Source organism: Stegostoma tigrinum, chromosome 36 (assembly GCF_030684315.1).
Source record: "Stegostoma tigrinum isolate sSteTig4 chromosome 36, sSteTig4.hap1, whole genome shotgun sequence".
NCBI lineage: Eukaryota > Metazoa > Chordata > Chondrichthyes > Orectolobiformes > Stegostomatidae > Stegostoma > Stegostoma tigrinum.
In genome coordinates, this window is record NC_081389.1 from 16,997,216 (window position 1) to 17,020,623 (window position 23,408).

General features: G+C 46.6%; 1 protein-coding gene across 3 annotated transcripts in view; it reads left to right on the top strand.

Moving 5' to 3' along the window:
* LOC125446718 (AT-rich interactive domain-containing protein 3B-like) overlaps positions 1-16,338 on the top strand; it is a 224,383-nt gene extending 208,045 nt beyond the window's left edge. For all 3 annotated transcript variants that reach the window (XM_048520461.2, XM_048520462.2, XM_048520463.2), the window contains one exon: positions 1,848-16,338. In XM_048520461.2, coding sequence (XP_048376418.1) covers positions 1,848-1,987 — 140 coding nt within the window. In that variant the 3' untranslated portion in view covers positions 1,988-16,338. The remainder of the gene's footprint in view (positions 1-1,847) is intronic.
* Positions 16,339-23,408: the final 7,070 nt, after the last annotated feature.

The window sequence follows — 23,408 nt, forward strand, 5'->3', positions numbered from 1 at the left end:
AAAAGGGAAAAAAAAAACAACAGCAAGAGAAATGTTATATTAAGTGTTGTTTTTACACAAGTAAATCATAGAATCCCCACAGGGTGGAAGCAGACCATTTGACCCAGCAAGTCCACACTGATCCTTTGAAGAGCATTCCACCCAAACCCACACCCATACTGTATTCCTATAACCGTGTATTCCTCATGGCTAATCCATCTACCCTGCACACTATGGGGCAGTTTAGCACGGCCAATCCACTTAACATGCACAGCTTTGGTCTGTGGGAGGAAACCCACGTGGACAGGCATAGAATGTACAAACTCCACACGGAGAGTTGCCCAAGACTAGAATCAAACCCGGGTCCCCGGTGCAGTAAAGCAACAGTGAGCCACCGTGCTGGATGACAGCAGAATTGAATGGGCAGCCAGTTACCTAGGGATGTTAGAAAGTACAACGCTGCTGCTGCTACCTCCTTGTTGCAAGGAGTTCTGGCCATTCCAATCCAGTGAATGAATGGCCTGCACTGACTCTTCATGAGCCTTTGGAAAATCACCAGGTTGTGAACTAACGCTTCATGTGCTGGTTGCAGTGCTGGCTCAGTGGTTAGCACTTCCGCCTCACAGCGCCAGGGACCCAGGGTCAAATCCATCCTCAGGTGACCATGTGGAGTTTGCACATTCTCCTGTGTAGGACTGTGCCAAAGATGTGCAGGTTGGGTGGTTAATGGGAAATGTCAGGTTATGGGGAGAGGGTGGGATGCTCTTTGGAGGGTTGGTGCAGAATGGTGGGCCAAATGGCCTCCACCTGTGCTGTGAGCATTCTATGCTGCAATGAGAAACACACATTGCTGAATCTCTTCATCATGCTATCCTCAGGACAGATGTAAGAATGCCAAATTACACAACAATTTACAATGCAGATGGAAAGAGAGCTGATTGGTTGGCAAGTCAGACCTGATTGGTTGCTGGGCTGCCAGGGACAAAACAACAGAGAACTGTAGCTCCTAAATAGTTCAAAAAAATGTAAAGGCTTCAACTTCCTTTTTCAGTTTGTAGTGAAAGGGACTCCTGCTTATGATTGTAATCCTTCATTGGTTTTTGATTGTTTGAAGTTTGGCATTCTTGCATTTATCCTGATGAAAAGCTTTGGTGATGTCTCTGTTTTCAACGCAGTTCGATTCTGTGCATCATCATGTTTAAACTGGCACAATTCATTGGGACAGAGGAGCGTGAGACTGAGAAGGAATGCCCCTATTGACTTAGCTACCTGATTGCATTGATACAAGATTAATAAAACCAGGAGCAGAATTGCTTCTGCCAGGGAGGTTTTTGCAAATATAGTTTTGTCCAAAGAGCTGGAATTGTGTCGGCCACATCTCAGTGTGTAGGATTCTTGTCTCAGAGGCTTAAGGACAGCATCTAAGGTGACACTCCCAGTGTCATGCTGATAGAGTACTACACTATCAAAGGTGCCTCACCTGAGTCACTTGCCAGAGATTGTTCTGTCAGGGGGATGTGAAAACATCTCAAGACAAAGCAAACCAGGGTTGGGGATGTTATTCCCGGTGGCTTGGCTAATATTTATATCTTGAACCAGCACCACACACAGAAACAGATGATGTTCTCATTATCATCTTGCAGTTTGTGGGAATTTGCTGAATTGGCTAAACCCCTTCCTCCAGCACAACAATGATTGCATTTCATAAGGTTCTTCACCAGCTGCGATGAGCTTCTGGGACATCCTGTGGTCGTGACAGGTGCTAGGTGAATGCAAGGTGTATCGTTCTTTTACTGAGAACTTGTTGTCTTCCCCTGCAGTTTGAACACTACCAAAAGAAACTTCCTTATTATTTTGTCCCTGCACAGGAGTGCTGTTTGCCCAGAGACCAGCTGTGCATGTGATCGCAGGACCCAGCAGCAGCACATCTGGTTCACAGAGCACCTCCAGTCCTACCTCCGTCAAGGGCCCTGCCTCTGCTGAGCCCTCCACCAGCGGCTCCCCCTGAAGGCAGCCCTCTGCCACAGCGTCAGCAAAATGGACTTGTCTCAATTGTATTTTTCTAGAGTAAGGGCAGGGAATAATGAGCAAGAAATGGAAAAATGCAGGAAAGAAAACACATAAAAGGATTGCACAGATCTTTTCAGCTCAAGGAATCTATGTGACAATTCATTTTTTTGATTATTCAGTCAATCTCTTGTTTTGCACAGAGGGGAGTCAAGACTGAGTGTTGTCTTCAGGTAAAAAAAGGTGGTGGAGGGGTCATGGGTTAGAGATTAATTGGGCCTAGCTTTGCAGATGTGACTCTCTCCCCACTTTAAGGTGATATGTATGGTTCCTATTTTTATACCTCATTTCAAATGTATGCATCCCCATTTATTATGGGAGCTGCCCTGTATCAGTTTGTCACTCTGTAATCCTGCCCTCTGAGCAGTGATGGAGCTTCAGTGCCACCTCTGGTGGGAGGCTGTAATTACAGTGTGACACGTTTACATGAATAATTCCCATTACAATGGTGGACATGGGGTTAATGAGACTGCTGACAACAAACACATACAGGCACAAGAATTTTTAATATATTATGTAAATACGGCAGCCGATGTGATTTTATAATTTGACCTTACCTTACAGTGACAGTGTCCCTTTTGTTGGCCAAAGTGATTATTTGAAAGTTAAGTGGGAGATGTCCAGGCTAAGTCTGTGGCCTTGTTATTTTCTGCTCATTTTTCACTTCAGTCATAGAAAAATTAGCAACCTCTTCAAAATGCAATCAAAAGTAGTTCCAAAACTGAAAAGATTTCATTCATTAAATAATTATAGAGTCACATTGAGGTGTAAGCATATGAACCTACATGGAATAGTGTAGGTTAGATGGGCTTGAGATCGGTATGACAGGTTGGCGCAACATCGAGGGTCAAAGGGCCTGTACTGTGCTGTAATGTTCTAATGTTGTAAATGGTTTTATCCTTGAATCGGTGAAGCTGGATCTAATTGACCTTGAGCTCTAAACTCGAGGACATTACTTCCCTCCAACTGAATAGCCCAGTGTGCTACTCAGGGTAGTGAGTGTCAACCAACCCTTCCACTGTAGTAGCTGTCACACTGGGATCTGATCATGCCCCATGCCCTTTTGTCAGCCCACCATGGCTCAGGGCTCCAGTCGGTGAGTCTGAAGGGTGTGACTTCAAATCCCACTCCAGAATCCTGAGCACTGATGCCAGCCTGTAACTCCCAGGACAGCATTGTCGGAGTGCCACACTGCCAGGGATGCTGCTGCTTGGCTGAGGCATTGGAGACAGGTCCCACCCGTGAGCTCGCTGTGCACATCATTTCTGAGAGTACTTAGCATCATGCAGCACGGGAACAGGCCCTTTGGCCCAACACATCCGTGTTGACCAGCCTTCCCAAACTAGACTAGTCCCATTTGACTCATATCCCTCTAAACCTTCTCTATTCATGTATCTGTTCAAACACCTTTTAAATGTTGTAGCCACCTTTACCACTTGCTCTGGCTGCTCATTTCCATGTATGAATGTATGCATTCTATGTGTAAAATCTATATGTGAAATCTTCTCCCCTCCCACCTTAAACCTATGCCCTCTAGTTTTGGACTCCCCCAGCCGAGGGGAAAAGACCTTGGCTATTCACCTTAGTGATGTCTTCTTTGGCTGGGAAGCGCTGAGACAGCGAAAGGTTCCATCTAAATGCAATTTTGCCTCCCTCGCTGAACTTCTCTGCCTGAAGGCAGTGATGGGGCTGAGTGCGGGGAATGGGGTGCGGGGGGTGAATCCATTCTGGAGTATTGCCCTTCCTTACCCCATGATAAGGGTGTGGGTGCTAGTGGTGGCCGAAGGGAATAGCTAGCTCCCGGCCGTGGATTGGACGGGACAGTTCAGGGCACTTAACCTCTGAGTCGACAAGGGAATTGTAGTTTGTGAGAAGAAAAATGTGGCCTCGCGTTTGGAGGGCTGGAGTACAGAGTGAGAGAATAAAAATAGACCTCCTTCATTTAAGGTACCACTGTTGGATATTTACAGATTACACATTCCTGTGGAGAATATCCCGTGAGCACCATTAACGATTAAACTCCTTCCCCTTTTCATGACGACATGGCACTTAAGCTGCAGGCGGAAACGTAACATTTATATATACACTTTTAAAACGGTCATGTTTTGCAGTCAGTTGGCCATCCTTTACCACTCAGGGGACCATTTTACCCAGGACCTTCCACATAAAGTCAGGAGACCAAGACCAGGATAGAAACATGAAATAGAGAGAAAAAATATATCAAATCAAATCACTACCTGTTTTTAAAAAAAAGGCTTCTTTCCTCCAAGCTGAGAAGCCCGCAGTAGGTAGGCATCTGCAAAGATAAATTCTCAGTTCCTACCTATCGCTGCACTATGGTGAACTCAGGCCTAATGTTATCCACCCACTACTCTCAAGATCATATTCCCCCCACCCTCACATCTGAGATCTCTGGAAGCTGTGGAAAAACCCAGTTAGAAAATGTCGTAGAGTTCATTTGGATTCCACATGAGGTAGTCTCCACCCTCAGATCAGTCGCCCATTGCAGCTCACTCTGCAGAGGGACACAGTAATTTTGATTTGCCGCCAGGTTGCACAAACCCTCTGAGTTGCCAACAGAAGGGACGCTGTCTCACCAAAGGGGATTGCTGTGGCCCAGAGAGCTTATGTCATTGTGAATGTGGGTCAGACTGCCAGATTGACACCTGGAAAGGTGCCCTTGGCCATGCAGGTAACCTACTGGGTGTATTTTTATCATGCGGTGAAATTCGTTGTGCTGAGGTGTTATTGTGCGTGTGTGTCTTTGTATGTGCGTCTGTATGGGTGTATGTTTGTGTGTGTGTGTATGTGGAGGTGTGTGTGAGGGGGAAGTGTGTGTGAGGGTGCATTTGTGTGTGTGTGTGTGTGTGTGTATGTGTGTATGTCTTTCTGTTCAAGCGTTTTTCTGCGAGTGTGTGTGCCTGTAGCAGTGTTTATTTGAGAGTAATTCTGTGTTTGTGTGAGTGTGTTTGTGTATGAGTTTGTATAAGTATGAGAGTATGTGTGTATGAGAATGTGTTTGTGCGTGTGTGTAATGAGAGAATGTGTGTATGAGAATGTGTTTGTGCGTGTGTGTAATGAGAGTATGTGTGTATGAGAATGTGTTTGTGCGTGTGCGTGTGTGTAATGAGAGTATGTGTGTATGAGAATGTGTTTGTGCGTGTGTGTAATGAGAGTATGTGTATATGAGAATGTGTTTGTGCGTGTGTGTATGAGAATGTGTTTGTGCGTGTGTGTAATGAGAGTGTGTGTATGAGAATGTGTGTGCGTGTGTGGATGCTTGTGTATGAGAGAGTGTGTGTATGTGTGTGGATGCTTGTGTATGAGTGTGTGTGTGTGTGTGTGTGTGGATGCTTGTGTGTGTGTGTGTGTGTGTGTGTGGATGCTTGTGTATGAGTGTGTGTGGATGCGTGTGTGGATGCTTGTGTATAAGTGTGTGTGTGGATGCTTGTGTATGAGAGTGTGTGTGTGTGTGTGTGGATGCTTGTGTATGAGTGTGTGTGTGTTTGTGGATGCTTGTGTATGAGAGTGTGAGTGTGTGTGTGTGGAGATGCTTGTGTATGAGTGTGAGTGCGGATGCTTGTGTATGAGTGTGTGTGTGTGTGTGTGGAGATGCTTGTGTATGAGTGTGTGTGTGTGTGGATGCTTGTGTATGAGTGTGAGTGTGGATGCTTGTGTATGAGTGTGTGTGTGTGGATGCTTGTGTATGAGTGTGTGTGTGTGTGTGTGTGTGTGTGGATGCTTGTGTATGAGTGTGTGTGTGGATGCTTGTGTATGAGTGTGAGTGTGGATGCTTGTGTATGAGTGTGTGTGTGTGGATGCTTGTGTATGAGTGTGTGTGTGTGTGTGTGGATGCTTGTGTATGAGTGTGTGTGTGGATGCTTGTGTATGAGTGTGTGTGTGTGTGGATGCTTGTGTATGAGTGTGTGTGTGTGTGGATGCTTGTGTAAGAGTGTGTGTGTGTGTGTGGGGATGCTTGTGTATGAGAGTGTGTGTGTGTGTGTGTGTGTGGGGATGCTTGTGTATGAGTGTGAGTGTGGATGCTTGTGTATGAGTGTGTGTGTGTGTGTGTGGATGCTTGTGTATGTGTGTGTGTGTGTGTGTGTGTGTATGCTTGTGTATGAGAGTGTGTGTGTGTGGATGCTTGTGTATGAGAGTGTGAGTGTGTGGATGCTTGTGTATGAGAGTGTGTGTGTGTGTGTGGGGGGGGATGCTTGTGTATGAGAGTGTGTGTGTGTGTGTGGATGCTTGTGTATGTGTGTGTGTGTGTGTGTATGCTTGTGTATGAGAGTGTGTGTGTGTGTATGCTTGTGTATGAGAGTGTGTGTGTGTGGATGCTTGTGTATGAGAGTGTGAGTGTGTGGATGCTTGTGTATGAGAGTGTGAGTGTGTGGATGCTTGTGTATGAGAGTGTGTGTGTGTGTGGGGGGGGGATGCTTGTGTATGAGAGTGTGTGTGTGTGTGTGGATGCTTGTGTATGTGTGTGTGTGTGTGTGTGTGTGTATGCTTGTGTATGAGAGTGTGTGTGTGTGGATGCTTGTGTATGAGAGTGTGAGTGTGTGGATGCTTGTGTATGAGAGTGTGTGTGGATGCGTGTGTGTTGGGGGGGGATGCTTGTGTATGAGAGTGTGAGTGTGTGGATGCTTGTGTATAAGAGTGTGTGTGTGTGGATGCTTGTGTATAAGAGTGTGTGTGTGGATGCTTGTGTATGAGAGTGTGTGTGTGTGTGTGGATGCTTGTGTATGAGAGTGTGTGTGTGGATGCCTGTGTCTGAGAGTGTGTGTGTGTGTGTGTGGATGCTTGTGTATGAGAGTGTGTGTGTGTGGGGATGCTTGTGTATGAGAGAGTGTGTGTGTGCTTGTGTGTGGATGCTTAATGTGTGTGTGTGGATGCTTGTGTGCGTGTGTGTGTGGATGCGTGTGCGTGTGTGCGTGTGTGTGTGTGTATGTGTCTATGCGTGTGTGTCTGTGTGTGTGTATGCTTGTATGTGTGTGTGTCTGTGTGTGTATGCGTGTGTGTGTGAGTATGCTTGTGTGTGCGTATGTGTGTGTGTGTATGCTTGTGTGTGTGTGTGTGTGTGTGTATGCTTGTGTGTGTGTGTGTGTGTATGCTTGTGTGTGTGTGTGTGTATGCGTGTGTGTGTGTATGCTTGTGTGTGTGTATGCTTGTGTGTTTGTGTGTCTGTGTGTGAGAGAGAGGATGCTTACGTATGCAGGTGAATGACTCTTCAATACACATAATGTGTTTGAGCGTGTGAGGAAATGGGATTTTGTTAGTTTTGCCCATCCTGATTGAATGTATTCCCATGTGAATTCCAGCTGCCAACTACAGCTCCTGTTATTGGTCACCCAAAACCTCCATCAGCTCAATACCCTGCCCTGACATTTATAAACCCATCAGACTGGCCATTTTCTGATTGGATGATTCTTCCCTGTCATTCTAACAACATTCTCTTTACCCCTGCAACCTTATTCTCAGTAATTAGCAGAAACATACAAAGGAAATACGCACAATATTTAGCTGAGAAATTTCTCCTGGTTTTTACACCAGTATCCTGGGGAGATGAATCTTTAACTCCTGGAAATCTAGGTCAGATCTGGAAGGGTTAGCAATTCTAGTTTCTGCAGTACAGCAGTCAGAGCTGTAGTGAGGCTGTATGTAGGAGCCCACTCTTGGATTACTCTCTCAGGGGTGACTAACAGCCGAGGCCTGGTTTTCCTATGGATTCGGTACCAGTACAGGGTGTTTCCTCAATCTCTCTGAGGAAACAGCGATAGTGTCATGCATTTCTTGCTTTATCTCAGTGTCAGCTCCTCACCCTGGCCCTCATATCCAACCCCCACAAAGCCGCCACCTTCCACACTCAGAAATTGAGTGTAAAAAACTCGCACTTCACCATGCAGTGCTACGGGAGTGCTGTGCAGTTGGAGAGGCCGTCCTTCTGATGAGACATTGAATCAGGGAAAGGTTTGAGTGGACACATAAGATCTCGTGGCACTATTTCAGAGACCAGCAGGGGAGCTAGTTTCTCAGTCAATGCCTCATAAAATAGATTGGCCTTTTTTGGGATCTCACTGTGCATGAATTGGCTCCCGTGTTTCCCACCTCAAAATGATTTTGTTGGCTTTAAAATGCTTTGTGACATCCGGGAGTGGGAAGAGGCCCCTGTAGAAGTTCAAGTTTTCTTTCTTCTCTTCGAATTACTCGCGTTCCCAACTTCTATGTCTTGAGAACATTAGCCCCGTTGATGATGAAAGGATATTGAGGCCAATCATTTGAGCCCAGATATTCTCAGGGAACTTGACATCTGATCAAAGGCTGGGCATTCTCTCAATGGTTGGCCACATCAACACCAAACCAAACTCTTCTAGTTCCACGGCCCTTCTTTGGGAAACAGCAACCTGACTGTAGGTAGGGTGGGGAAGTGGTGAAATGGGATTGGACTGTATTTCTGGGGATGGGGAGCAGCTCTACTAGGCAGTGACTAAATATCTCCACCTTTGGAATTCTCTATGCCACGGGCATTGCAATCCAAACAAAAGCCATTTGGCAAAGCATACAATTTACAAAGTTGTATTTTACTCGCACACGTACACCACCCAACCCAACAACCAGTTTCGGTCATAAAGACCAGAAATTCCTGGAGAAACTGACCGCATCGGTGGAGTGAAGACCGAGTCCACATTTCAGGTCAATTAATCCTTCTTCAGACCAAGTTTCAGCCTGTGTTGATTTGTAGAGAAATCAAATGCATGCTGAGTTAATGCCCACCTTTGGACCATGACACATGAATGTCCATTGTACACCAAAGGCCTGAATTCTGTTCTTACCTGGAGCTTTCTCCCGGAATAGTAAGGGATCATTTTAATTTTGTATATATAAAACAAGGAATGTAAAATCAACAACCCGTTTTCTCTCACATCTTGCTTAATTTTGTAAACTTCAAAAATCAAGGTAGTTATAATTAGAGTTTAAAAAACATTTCTGAAGAAGGGTCTAGGCCCAAGACATCAGCTTTCCTGCTCCTCTGATGCTGTTCGGCCTGCTGTGTTCATCCAGCTCTGCACCTTGTTATCTAAAAAAAATTTGGAAAGGTTCATGGATCGGAAAGGTTTAGAGGGATATGGGACAAATGCAGGTAAATGAGACGAGGTCAGTTTAGGAAAAGCTGATCAGCATGGACAAGTTGGACCGAAGGGCCTGTTACAATGCTGTGTGATTCTATGACTCTAAAGGGGTCGAGCCGTTCGGCCCACCTAGTCCATCCTAGTATTTGTGCTCCACACCTGCCTCCTCCCATCTTGCGTTATCTCGACATCTGCCCCTTTCCCCTTCATGTTTGTGCCAAACCACCTCTGAAATGTATTCTTCTCATTTTCCTCAATGATTTACTCTGGCAACAAGGTCCCATTCTTCCCACTGCCTGAGGAAGGAGGTTTTTCCCGAATTCCCAACTGGATGGAATAGTGGTCATTGTATTTTTACAGTCACTAGTTCTGGCCTCCAGTAACTCAGTGAGGAAAATTACAGGGATATGTTTCAGCCTTAAAAATATTTAATGACCCCATCTCCATCACCTTCTGAGGCAGACACTTTTAAAATTGCACCGTCCTCATCGCTGTTGTGAATGGGTGACCCTGACTTATAAAACAGTGCCCTCTTGTTCTGGAGTTACCCACATCCACCTTGTCATGACCATTCGGGGACTTGCAAACCTTAATCTAATCATCCTCAGCCTCCTGGGTGGCATGGTGGCTCAATAGTTAGCACCGTTGCCACGCAACACCAGGGTCCTGGGTTCAATTCCACCCTCGGGTGACTGTCTGTGTGGAGTTTGCGTGTTGTCCCCAAAGCTGTGTGGGTTACCTCTGGTTTCCTCCCACAGTCCAAGGATGTGCAGGTTAGGTGGATTACCACGGGAAATAGAGGGTGATGGAGGTGTTGTGATGGTCAGTGAGGGCTTGATGAGCTAAAAGGTCTACTTCCGCATTGTAGGGATTCTACGCTTCTTGCGTAATCTCTCTGAGAGGGTTTGTATGTGCATGCACTCAGTAAGCCTTATTCCTTAACCTTCACCTGACTTTACCAGTAAGAGGCTGCAATTTACTCTGCTTCATGGGGAGGGTAAAATGGGAGGAATTACAGACTTTGAGCAGTCAATGCAATTGAACAGCAAGAAGAGAATTGGTTTTATTCAGTGACCATTGGTTCCTGGCTGCTAGATATCCCCACTTGCTCACCCATTGTATTACCTGGCAACAACAAACTGTGCGTGTGTGCGCGTGTGAGCGTATCTGTGTGCGAGCGTGTGTTTTGTTTTTTCCTTCTACAAGATATTGCTTTGCTTTTTCCGCCCACCCTGTCTCTCGTAGACATGGTTCTGAGTGGAGAGATGATTTCACATTAGCCGGAACCCCCCCGACTCTAAACCCCAATCTTTACCACTGGGACCTTGGCTAATGGACTTCTCTCCATGCCCTCGCCTAGGCATTGAATGGTGGTGGCCTATGTGGGAAGGGAAGGTGTGCCCATGACCAACCAAACCCAGAACACATCACCCGGATGATAAGTCGAAGACCCATCTCCTCCTGTCAGGCCCAGTGTGCTCCCCCTACTTGTGGAAGTATGAATCTGCAGCTGGCTTGGTGAGCAGGGCTCTCTCTCCCAGATTCCACTTCAATCACTCTGCACAGAGATAGTCAAATCAATCCATAAGGCTGCTGAAAAACTTACTGAACCATTTTAGCCAAGCTAGGATGAGGGAAAAAGAACTTCAGGAATAATCTCCTCACCTCCTTTGATTCAGATGGCTCATAATTAGAAGCATGTTGGTCTTTTGAATGGTGCCAGTCCCTTGGTCAAATATTCTATCGCATGTGCCTTCACCCTACCGTCACCCCTGCCACCCACTCTTCAATCCTTCATGCCATTCAAAGAGGGCAATTTTTATGGATGGACTTCTTAAACTTGGAGTGTCACTGGTAAGGACTTTTCCTCTCCATCTTTCCAGTTTGCTTCCAAGAGCTGCAAGAGAGTCCGAAGCGGCTGATGTTTTTAAGAAGTGAAAACAGGAATTGGTGGGCGAGCTCAGCAGGTCTGTGGAGAGAAATAGACTCAAATGTTCCAGGCTCAGTTCTGAAGAAGGGCCACTGGGCCTGAAAGGTAAATGTCATTTCTCTCTCTGCTGATGCTGGGTTTCTCCAGCAATTTTCTGTTTTTGGTTCAGTACTTGCAGAATGCTGTGCCTTGACTTATCTCACAAGAAGAGAACACTTTTTTTTTAATAACAGATGGGCCGATGGATAGGGAGGATGAGCCTGGACCATTATGTAAAATTGGTGATGTTCACAGACCTTCCCTACCCACCGTGGCAGTAACTACTGAAAGGAATGTTTGTTTCTGCTGTTTGACCTTTCCCTGTTGCTGGATTTAGTCCAAGGTCAGGCGTGACAATACAGCTTGGCCAAAACAGGCCTCCCAAAACCGGCTGTGAAGGTGTGGACCATGTGTGTGTCAGTGGACAATTTGACTTGGGCGATGGTGGGGGGCTTCCCTGACATTGGCTTGCCTGAAAAGTGCCCCCTCTTCCATCAGATGGAATATACAGGAATGAGCCAGCAGTAAGTAACAGGGGTGGTTGTTGAGGGATTAAGATATCACCTTTTGTTTGAGACTGAGTTGGAAAGGTCTGCTTCAGTGTGCCTGTGAACACAGTGGGGTCAGTGAGAGCCAATAGCCTTACCCCTGCTTACCTGAGAGAGTCAAAATGATCCCCTTCCCCTATTCCAAGACTCAGAAGATTAGAGGTTACCAACTCGACAAAAACTGCGATTAAACTCCCACAATCAACACACCCTCATTAAACGATCTCTTGTATAACTTTATGATTGTCATGCTGTACACATGATGAAAGGTGGGGTAGAGAGCTCTTCAGAATTGCAGTTGTGGGCGGAGTAGGGGGAAGGTGTTTTGAAGGCAACAACTATCATTGTTCATCTCACCTTTAACCTTTGAGCTGTCAGGATGTTTTGACAACTTGAGGCAACATTCCACACGGGAATTGACACCAACAGGAATTCACTTCTTTCCCCTCTGTTTTAAGAAACAAATTAAATATTTGTCAGCGGTGCACAGCAGCGTAATTCTATCTGGGTCCCCGTGCTTAAAAGATGAAAACAGAAATACCTCAGACTTTTTTTTTCTGTGTCTCTTCACATATATACCTCAACCGTCAATTGCTGTTAGACTTTTTTGAATGCTGGCAAGTTTGCCAGGGCAATTAACACTTTTCCAAACTGTTAACACCAAAGAAGACATTGTATGAAGAATGGCTAGATCTCTCTAGTGTAAACCATGCTGCTCCCCAAATATTCAACTCACCTCCAAAGATTATGCGTGGCTTCCCCTCTGTTTGTTTCGTGTTGTGTGTTGAACCACAGACCTGCGCAGTGAGAACGTCGGAAAATAAGCTGCCAAAATAAAATACAGCAATGTGGTTGGCATGGGGTGGCCACCAAACTCGCATTTTCTGGATTCTCTTTGTTGGGGGAGACAGTGACTGGGAGGGCAGAGGGAGTGCACCAAAGAGATTTGCTTGTATATGTCACACGACTGTAACTGCATGCACTGTACACCACCTTTGCTGTTGGTTCAAGAATGATTCATCAGTCTCAGGTTTCAGGTCATCACCAAGTTGGAATTGGTCTTTCCTGGGTAGATTCACGCCTTGTACACGCAGAACGGATGTGTCACAGGGGAGCTTCATTCTGCAATGTAACAAAAGCGAAATACGACAGAATTCCGAAACAAACACAGAGAAACTCAGCAGGTCGGGCAAGACGGAGGTGACATCTCGAGTCTGGCATGAGGACCAGCAGGCTCATTCGGGACTCAAAATGTTACCTCTGTTCTCTCTCTCCAGACCTGCTAGGTTTCTCAAGCACTCTTTTGTGTTTGTCCCTCTCTGCACTGTAACTCCTCTCAGAGTGTGTTGCATGCCAACTTTGAATGGCTTAAGCATTCGATTCTATTTTGCCGAAATTTCTCCTCCCGTCCTAGCAGCTGACTGCAAAGGAATGAGCTGGTATAATGACATGGGAAGTGGTCGGATGGATCTTCTTGCTTTTAGTTAAGACTTTACTGAAAAAGTATTTTCAAAGCAGTTTTACGTCTTATTGTTTTCACATTGCTGCTGCTTAAATTTTCCACTAGACCTGGAATATGGAAACATACGAACTGGAATGGGCCATTCAGCCCCTTGAATCTATCCCACCATTCAGTCCAATCATGTTTGATCTGTTGCCTACCTCCATCTACCTGCCTTTGGCCTATATCCCTTAACACCTTTGCTTAGCAATATTTATCTGTCTCACACTTCAAATTTATATAAAGCTAGCCTCAGCAATGGTGAATCTGATTCAGTCATGCCCCTTTAAGAAAGGAAACTGCCATCTATATCTGGTCTGGCCTACATATGGCTCCAAGCCCACAGCCTGGGGGTTCACTCTTAACTGCCCTCACAAATGGCCAAGCAAGCAATTAGGAATGGATTACAGATGCTGGCCAATGCCCACAGCTGGCACGGTGGCTCTGTGCTTAGCACTGCTGCCTCACAGCAGTAGGCACCCAGGTTTGATCCTAACCCTGCGATAGGTATCTGTGTGAAGTTTGCACATTCTCCCCATGTCCGTGTGGCTTTGCTCCAGGTGCTCCGGTTTCCTCCTAAGATGTGCAGGGTAGGGTGGATTGGCCGTGCTAAATTGCCCGTAGTGTCCGGGATGTGCAGGCTAGGTGGGTTAGCCATGGAAAATACAGGAATGTAGTGATAGGTTAGGGTGTGGGGGTGGGCTGCCCTTAAGAGGGTCAGTATGGCTGTAGGGATTCTGTGAACTCGTGAACAAATTAAGCAAAAGAAACATTCTGGTCTGATGATCAGTTGGTTTATATTGAGGCGTCTCTGACCACAAGAATACAGTAAAGATAGAACTCTTAGACTCCCTTGTGACTTTTTAACTGAGTTTCCTGAATTCAGTAACCTATCGACACTGTATTTGTCCCAAAGCACCCCACTTATTGAATCTGCATGCTTTTAGTGTAGACTTTGGTGAGAAGGCACTTTCAAAGTGTTTTAAGTTATGTTTTTAGCACGCTGCAGCTGGGTAAATTTACATGCGGTTACTGCACTCATTATTGAGCTCATTAATCATGATCAGAGCCTGAATCCTTAATATCAGCAGGCAGGATAGAAATCTTAATGACACAGATTTTCATCAGAGGCATTCCCTTCCCTCCTTAAACTTAATTCAGCATGAGATCCATTACCTCCTAGGGTAAAGGGCCTCATCATAACTTGGGCAAAGACAGGCGTGGGGCTGGTGTCTGAGGCCCAGTTTGAGAACTTTAATGGACCTTGTGCAATTCTGCATTAAACGACCATCGTATTGAAAGGTTAGTCCAGTGTGTGGCAGTGCCTGACTAAATGTCACTCCTTTTGATGACTGACAAATGAAAATGTAGCGAGGTCTGAGCTCAGTACAGAGTAACACTCACTCACTGCGTGTGCCATTTTCTGTGATTCATGACAGTGGTTGCCTATTATCAAGGTCCTACTCAGACTCAGGGAGGAGAATGGTTGTTCTCCGGCTTCTTTCAAGGAAAGCTATGAAATCCATAGAGAGAGTCAGCACATTGTGGAATGTGCAGTACACGTGACTGCTTCCCCAAGGAGAAGCTCCTCGCCACAGTGGGATTTGCATCCTGTAATTCACATGATGTTGGCAGCTGCTCAGTTGTATCTTCCAATTCCCAAACACACCACATAATTTCCCAACATCCAACAGGCTGTATTGGACTTTGCAGAACAGCTTGTTGAGTTTAAATACTCAACCTTTATTGGTTTGGAGGACGTCACAGAGTGAGCAAAACCATCTCACCCCCCACCCCTCCACTGCCAATCAGCTTGACTTCATTAAAGCCTGCTTTGATCAGCAAAACGAAAGTTAAAGAAACGAGTAATTCTACATCGAAGCAAGGGGCCAGTGCTGGAAGTGGGGTTAGGGTTATTTATACTGTGGCTGTAATAAGTATGTGGCAGCTTTTATACCCACTGTGTAGGGTAGGTATTGGTGAGCACGGGGATTAATGTTTAAATATGATTTGCCAAAGCTAAGGCTATGGGGTAAGTGCAGGATTCAGTGAGACCAGCTTACAACAAGCCGGTGCATATACTGTGGGCTGAATGGCCTCCTCTGCTATACAGTCTGCTGGAAGGTCATTGTTAAGGGGAGATTCTGTGTAGGGCTCAGGTGACCAGATTTTGTTTTCTCTCTCCAGTGGGTAAAACAGATGTCCCTTTAGGCTGGAAAAGCTCACTAAGTTGCACCAACTCATAAAGCCAAGGGAGATCATTGAAGCAATGATGGCCAAGCTTTGTGATGGAGGAGCCTGCAATAAAGAGGGGACATGCTATTGGCTTTGGAATACCTTTCAATGATGGGGTGTAATGTTGCGACCTGATTGGATTGCTTTATAAGACACATTCCCCCGTATATTTGAACAAAATTTTTGAAGGGGATGGTGGGGGTTTAAGCATGTTATTGTTTTGTAAGTGATTCACGCCAACAACAAAACCAGCAGGTGTACAGTGCATCATCGAACTGAGATTAACATAAGTGTAATGATTTAGGGAGCACTTCAGGACTGGTGCCAGGTTCCAACTTAATCCTGGTCAAAGTTCAAAGGTTATCTTGTGGTACTCAGGGGTGGAGAGTGAGGTGAAGTGACGGTGAATGAGCCTTTCTACTATGGCCTCGGTCTGATTTTATTTTTTAAGTATTACAATTTACTATGTTTCTTTTTTTTTAGAAACTATACGAAGTAAAAGACAAAACATTTTATAGCTACCTCTTACAACTCTTTATCATAATGTTCAGAGATTTTAAAATATTTTTTAATTTAAAAAAAAGTGGGACTTGACAAAACTCAAATAAAAGGCTGAATGAGCCAAAGCTGCAGCATGTACAAAAAGTCTTTGAAACATGAGAGCAATATAAAACGTAAGGAGTCATCAACAACGATTCGGAATGTAGACAGGCCACACAGTAACATACTGTCAGACTTTTTATTAATTTTTATTCTTTGTGTGCATTGAATATTGTGTCTATATTATGTATTGACTGGTAAATAGACTAGATAACACCAATACCTCAAATTATGCTACTTATGATATTTCTGTATATTTTGGTCATCTCTCTTTGACATTCGCGTGAATGTTTTTTATCCAAATAAACTTTTACTGCTCCCAGCTTGTGTGTGCCATTTTATCATCTTCTGGGCAGCACGGTGGCTCAGCGGTTAGCACTGCTGCTTCACAGCGCCAGGGACCCGGGTTCGATTCCACCCTCGGGTGACTGTCTGTGAGGAGTTTGCACGTTCTCCCCGTGTCTGTGTGGGTTCCCTCTGGGTGCTCCGGTTTCCTCCCACAGCCCAAAGATGTGCAGATTAGGTGGATTGGACATGTTAAATTGTCGTTCGTGTCCAGGGATCAGTAAACTATGTAGATTCACCAGGGTTACAGGGATAGATAGGATGCTGTTTGGAGAGTTGGTTCAGACTTGATGGGCTGAATGACCTCCCTCCATATGTCGTGATTCTGTGATCTTGTCAGATTGAGAAGGAGAATCCTCATGATAACCTAACCTTGAGTGTTCCTTGGTCAAAATCCTGGAATCCCTTCCTTAAGGACATTGTGAGTCTAACTGCAATGGTTTAAGAAGGCAGCTCACAATCACCTTCTCAAGGGGCAACAAGGGCAGGCAATAGATGCTGGGCTAGCCAGTGATGCCCACATCCCATGAGAGAATGGAACAAAAAAGCTGGTGCAGGAATTGAACACCCACTGTGCATTGTAGTCAGTTGTTGTAAACAGACCTTTCGGTCCACTCATCCGTGCTGACCAAATATCCCAACCTGACCCAGTTCCATTTGCCTGCATTTGGCCCATATCCTTCTAAACCTTTCCTATTCATATATCCAGAATGTTCTTCCAACTAAGCTTAAAACAACACCTCTTCGTAGAGTGATGTACCCTCAGAATGGTCTCTCAGGCAATAGACCATATTGTGACTTAAAAGTAATTGAATGCCATAATGGGATTACATTGGGAGAGGCAGGTAGATTTTGGTTGGTTGGTTCTTTCATGGAGTGCAGGCATCACTGGCACAGCCATGTTTGTTCGTAGACTCCCCTACAGTGTGGAAGGAGGCCATTAGCCCATGAGGTTCACACCAACCCTCCGAAGAGCAACCCACCGCCAATCCTCCATCATCATAACGTTGCATTCCCTATGACTTACCCACTTCACCTACACATCCTTGGACACTACGGGGCAATTTAGCATGGCCAATCCAACCTAACCTGCACACCTTTGGACTCTCTCCTCACCTGAGGCGTGGTGACCCTCAGGTTAAACCACCATCAGTGTTCACCCCCTAATGAGAGAGAGAGAGACAGACCTACAGTCTGGTAAGACTATGGTCACTTTGCCTTTCCTGCTTTTGTCAGTTTCACTTTTTCCACTTTTAAGTCCTCTCAAATTGCCTTTCGGGTTGCATGAGGCAGCTCACTGCCACCATCTCAGGGTGATGCAAAATTGGCAAAGAAGATCATAGAATCCCTACAGTGTGGAAACAGGCCATTCGGCCCAACAAGTCCACACCAACTCTCAGAGGAAAATCCCACCTACCTTAACCCTGTAAACCTGCATTTCCCATGGCTAACCTATACATCCCTGGATACTTTGGGGCATTTAGTATGGTCAGTCCACCCTAAACTGAGGTCGTGGACATGCTTGCCAAACTGGTAGTGGTTGAAGCTTCCTCAGAGGCGCACAGAGGAGATGTTACATGGATCGTAGAATGCCTACACTGTGGAGACAGGCCCTTCGGACCAACAAGTCCACACCAACACTCAGAGCATCCCCCCAGACCTATATCCCTACCCCTTTTCCCAATAATCCACCTAATCTGCACATCCCTGGGCACTGTGGGCAATTTCCCATGGCCATTCCACCTAACCTGCACATCTTTGGGCTGTGGGACGAAACCCACAGAGACACAGGGGAGAATGTGCAAACTCCACTCAGACAGTTGCCCAAAGGTGGAATTGAACCCGGGCCCCTGGCACCATGAGGCAGCAGTGCTAACCACTGTGCCACCATGTTGTCCAAAAAAGTCATCCTTGCCTTTGTCCTTCGAAAATATAAATAAAATGTGTTTATTTTCTCCTGCAGTTGGCACATTCAGTCCCAGGTGAACACAGGCAGCCACAACCCCAGAGTGTAAAATGTGCTTATGCTGCCTCCCAGTGGTTGGCTTTAGGAGCAGCAATTTGAAAGCTGCAGAGCTCTCAGGTGCATACACAGAAACTGGTAACATAGAAAGAGGTCACTCAGCTGGTGTCAAAACTTGGAAGAAGCTTTACAAATTTGAGCCAGTCTAGAGGAAAGGGAGGAACAATTGGATAAAGCTGTTTTCCTGTGAGCCAGGAAGACAATATTTAATCCCTGGATTATGTTGCAATATATCCTCAACAGTTATCAAATGAACTCACTACGAACACGAATTAGGCTTAGCTTCCAGCAAGTTTGTTTTTGTTCCTGATTTACAGTATCCGCAGTTCTTTTGATTTTTATTTTGCAGTCTGCTGTCAGGCTAAAGGATGAGGGACAGAGTTACTCTTTGTTTTAATTCACTAATGAGACAGCATTTATTGCCCAACCCAAGTTGTCCTTCAGAAGGTGGTGATGAGCTGCCCGTTTGAATCATTGTAGTTTATTTGGGGTGGCTCAGTGGTTAGCACTGCTGCCCCACAGTTCCAAGGACCCAGATCCAATCCCAGCCTCGGGTGACTGTGTGGAGTTTGCACATACTCCTTGTGTCTGTATGGGTTTCCTCCCACAGTCTAAAGATGAGCAGGCTAGCCATAACAGCTCCCCTACAACCACACATCAACGAATACCAGTCATGGTTGGACATAGAGCAGTTTTTCCGCCGCCTTCGCCTCCATGCCTACTTCTTCAACCGGGAGCCTAACCCTCCCTCCGCTGACCCCTTCACCGGCTTCCAACACAAGTCCTCCTCCTGGACACCACCCCCAGGCCTCCTACCCTCCCTCGACCTCTTCATCTCCAACTGCCGTCGAGACATTAACCGCCTCAACCTCTCCACCCGTCTCACCCACTCCAACCTCTCCCCTGCAGAACGGGCAGTCCTCCGCTCCCTCCGCTCCAACCCCAACCTCACCATCAAACCCGCAGACAAGGGTGGCGCAGTGGTAGTATGGCGCACTGACCTCTACATCGCCGAGGCCAAATGCCAACTCTCCGACACCTCCTCCTACCGCCCCCTCGATCATGACCCCACCCCCAAGCACCAAACCATCATCTCCAACACCATTCATGACCTCATCACCTCAGGGGACCTCCCACCCACAGCCTCCAACCTCATTGTTCCCCAACCCCGCACGGCCCTTTTCTATCTCCTTCCCAAAATCCACAAACCTGGCTGCCCTGGTCAACCCATTGTCTCAGCCTGCTCCTGCCCCACCAAACTCATCTCCACCTATCTGGACTCCATTTTCTCCCCTTTGGTCCAGGAACTCCCTAACTACGTCCGTGACACCACCCAAGCCCTCCACCTCCTCCAGAACTTCCAATTCCCTGGCCCCCAACACCTCATTTTCACCATGGACATCCAGTCCCTATACACCTGTATTCCGCATCCAGATGGCCTCAAGGCCCTCCGCTTCTTCCTGTCCCACAGGCCCGACCAGTCCCCCTCCACCAACACCCTCATCCGCCTAGCCGAACTCATCCTCGCCCTCAACAAATTCTCTTTCGATTCCTCCCACTTCCTACAGACAAAAGGGGTGGCCATGGGCACCCGCATGGGCCCCAGCTATGCCTGCCTCTGTAGGTTACGTGGAACAGTCCTTCTTCCGCACCTACACAGGCCCAAACCCCACCTCTTCCTCCGTTACATTGATGACTGTATCGGCGCCGCCTCTTGCTCCCCAGAGGAGCTCGAACAGTTCATCCACTTCACCAACACCTTCCACCCCGACCTTCAGTTCACCTGGGCCATCTCCAGCACATCCCTCACCTTCCTAGACCTCTCAGTCTCCATCTCAGGCAACCAGCTTGTAACTGATGTCCATTTCAAGCCCACCGACTCCTACAGCTACCTAGAATACACCTCCTCCCACCCACCCTCCTGCAAAAATTCCATCTCCTATTCCCAATTCCTCCGCTTCCGCCGCATCTGATCCCACGATGAGGCATTCCACTCCCGCACATCCCAGATGTCCAAGTTCTTCAAGGACCGCAACTTTTCCCCCACAGTGGTCGAGAACGCCCTTGACCGCATCTCCCGCATTTCCCGCAACACATCCCTCACACCCCGCCCCCGCCACAACCGCCCACAGAGGATCCCCCTCGTTCTCACATACCACCCCACCAACCTCCGGATACAACGCATCATCCTCCGACACTTCAGCTATCTACAATCCGACCCCACCACCCAAGACATTTTTTCCATCCCCACCCTTGTCTGCTTTCCGGAGAGACCACTCTCTCCGTGACTCCCTTGTTCGCTCCACACTGCCCTCCAACCCCACCACACCCGGCACCTTCCCCTGCAACCGCAGGAAATGCTACACTTGCCCCCACACCTCCTCCCTCACCCCCATCCCAGGCCCCAAGATGACTTTCCATATTAAGCAGAGGTTCACCTGCACATCTGCCAATGTGGTATACTGTATCCATTGTACCCGGTGTGGCTTCCTCTACATTGGGGATACCAAGCGGAGGCTTGGGGACCGCTTTGCAGAACACCGCCACTCGGTTCGCAATAAACATCTGCACCTCCCAGTCGCAAACCATTACAACTCCCCCTCCCATTCTTTAGATGACATGTCCATCATGGGCCTCCTGCACTGCCACAATGATGCCACCTGAAGGTTGCAGGAACAGCAACTCATATTTCGCTTGGGAACTCTGCAGCCCAATGGTATCAATGTGGACTTCACCAGCTTCAAAATCTCCCCTTCCCCCACCGCATCCCAAAACCAGCCCAGCTCTTCCCCTCCCCCCACTGCATCCCAAAACCAGTCCAACCTGTCTCTGCCTCCCTAACCGGTTCTTCCTCTCACCCATCCCTTCCTCCCACCCCAAGCCGCACCCCCATCTCCTACCTACTAACCTCATCCCACCTCCTTGACCTGTCTGTCTTCCCTGGACTGACCTATCCCCTCCCTACCTCCCCACCTATACTCTCCTCTCCACCTATCTTCTTTTCTCTCCATCTTCAGTCCGCCTCCCCCTCTCTCCCTATTTATTCCAGAACCCTCAACCCATCCCCTTCTCTGATGAAGGGTCTAGGCCCAAAACATCAGCTTTTGTGCTCCTGAGATGCAGCTGGGCCTGCTGTGTTCATCCAGCCTCACATTTTATTATCGTGGATTCTCCAGCATCTGCAGTTCCCATTATCACTATCAGCTCTTGAGAAAGGATAGTTTTGTGTCAATGCCTATCACAGTGCAATAGTAACACCGAGTCTCACAGTGAAGACCCACAGGTGAGTGGTGGCCACTTGTAAAGGAATAAATGAAGGAACAAAAACAAAGTTGCTGGAAAAGTTCAGCATCTGTGAAGGGAAAGTCAGAGTTAACGTTTCAGGTCCGGTGATGCTTCCTCAGAAATGAGATAATAAAATGTGAGGCTGGATGAACACAGCAGGCCCAGCAGTATCTCAGGAGCATCTGCAGTTCCCATTATCACTTCCTCAGAAATGAGGCTGTTTTCCTTCTCCTGGAGGTACGATGACCAGGAAAGAACAGTGTGAAAGAAACATTGCAAAGCTCAGAGGAGAAAAACTTTCCGTTCCTCAGCAAAAAAGACATTCTCTTCAAGAAAGGGAAAGAATTTAAGAAAATTTCTGGCTGGAATTAGCCCTTCGAAGCTGTGAAGTTGCATTTTCTTAAGAGCGACACCAGGGGGCAGTATTAGCCCTGTCAGATATTACAAGTGTCAAGGATTTAAGCCATTTTTCCCAGCATGCCTTTCACCCTGAGAGCTCTGAGCTTGTCCTCGTGTAGAGTCCCATGGCATTCACTGCAAACTGAAATAAAAACAGGAAGTGCTGCAGAAATGAAATTGCTCTAATTCGCATTAAGGAAACTAAAACAGAGTCTTTGAAACTGAATTACGCACCTTCCGTTCCATAATATCAAGAAATCTCAGCTGCTAAGGCAAGTGGGAGTTTGAAATGGGTTACTAATGGGTTACAAGGTAAATTTCATCCCCCTTTAAAACTGATATGAAACATGATGTGTCATGCCAATATTAAACCATAAGATAAAGGAACAGAATCAGGCCATTCGGTCCATCAAGTCTCCTCAACCCCAATCCCCATAACCCTTGATCCCCAAATCACAAAATTATAATTTGTGTTTTATTGAAAGCTAGTGCTTTCTCTTCCGGCCGAGTTATAACTTCTGTTTTTCCCATGTAGATCTCCTTGCGATACTGCCCTGGGCCCACGTTTTGTTCACCCTGATGTGAGGCTGTGAATAGCCCAGCATTTCCCTGGAGCATCCCGGACTTAAAAACAAATCCCTGGCACACCCTCTCTGATGAAGGGTCTAGGCCCGAAACGTCAGCTTTTGTGCTCCTGAGATGCTGCTTGGCCTGCTGTGTTCATCCAGCCTCACATTTTATTATCTTGGAATTCTCCAGCATCTGCAGTTCCCATTATCCCTGGCACACCCTTGTTCTTTACCCATAGCCTGGGGGTTATGCCTGTAACAAAATCCTTGCTAAAATAAGCAGAAGTCTTCTGAGAACATTTAAATGTTACCAAGATTAATTTTCCCCTGGTTTTGCTCACAGGCAGTGTCTCAGAAACTATCACTGATTGTCAGAAAAATGCCATCTTCTTTACTAATCTCCTTCAGGGAAGGAAATCTGCCATCCTTACCTGGTCTTGCCTACGTGTGACTCCAAACCCACAGCAATGACTCTTAACTACCCTGTGGGCAATAAATGCTGGCCTGGTCAGTGAAACATGCATCTTATCAACTAATTTTTAAGAAGTCACATAGTTAAAGGGCAATTCAGGCATTACACCAAGGCCGGCATGGTGGCTGAGTGGTTAACACAGCTACCTCACAGCACGAGGGACCCAGGTTCGATTCCATCCTCTGAGCGACTGTCTCTTTGGAGTTTGACCATTCTCCCCGTATCTGTATGAGCTTCCTCCCACAGTCCAAAAATGTACAGGTTAGATGAATTGGCCGTAACTAAATTG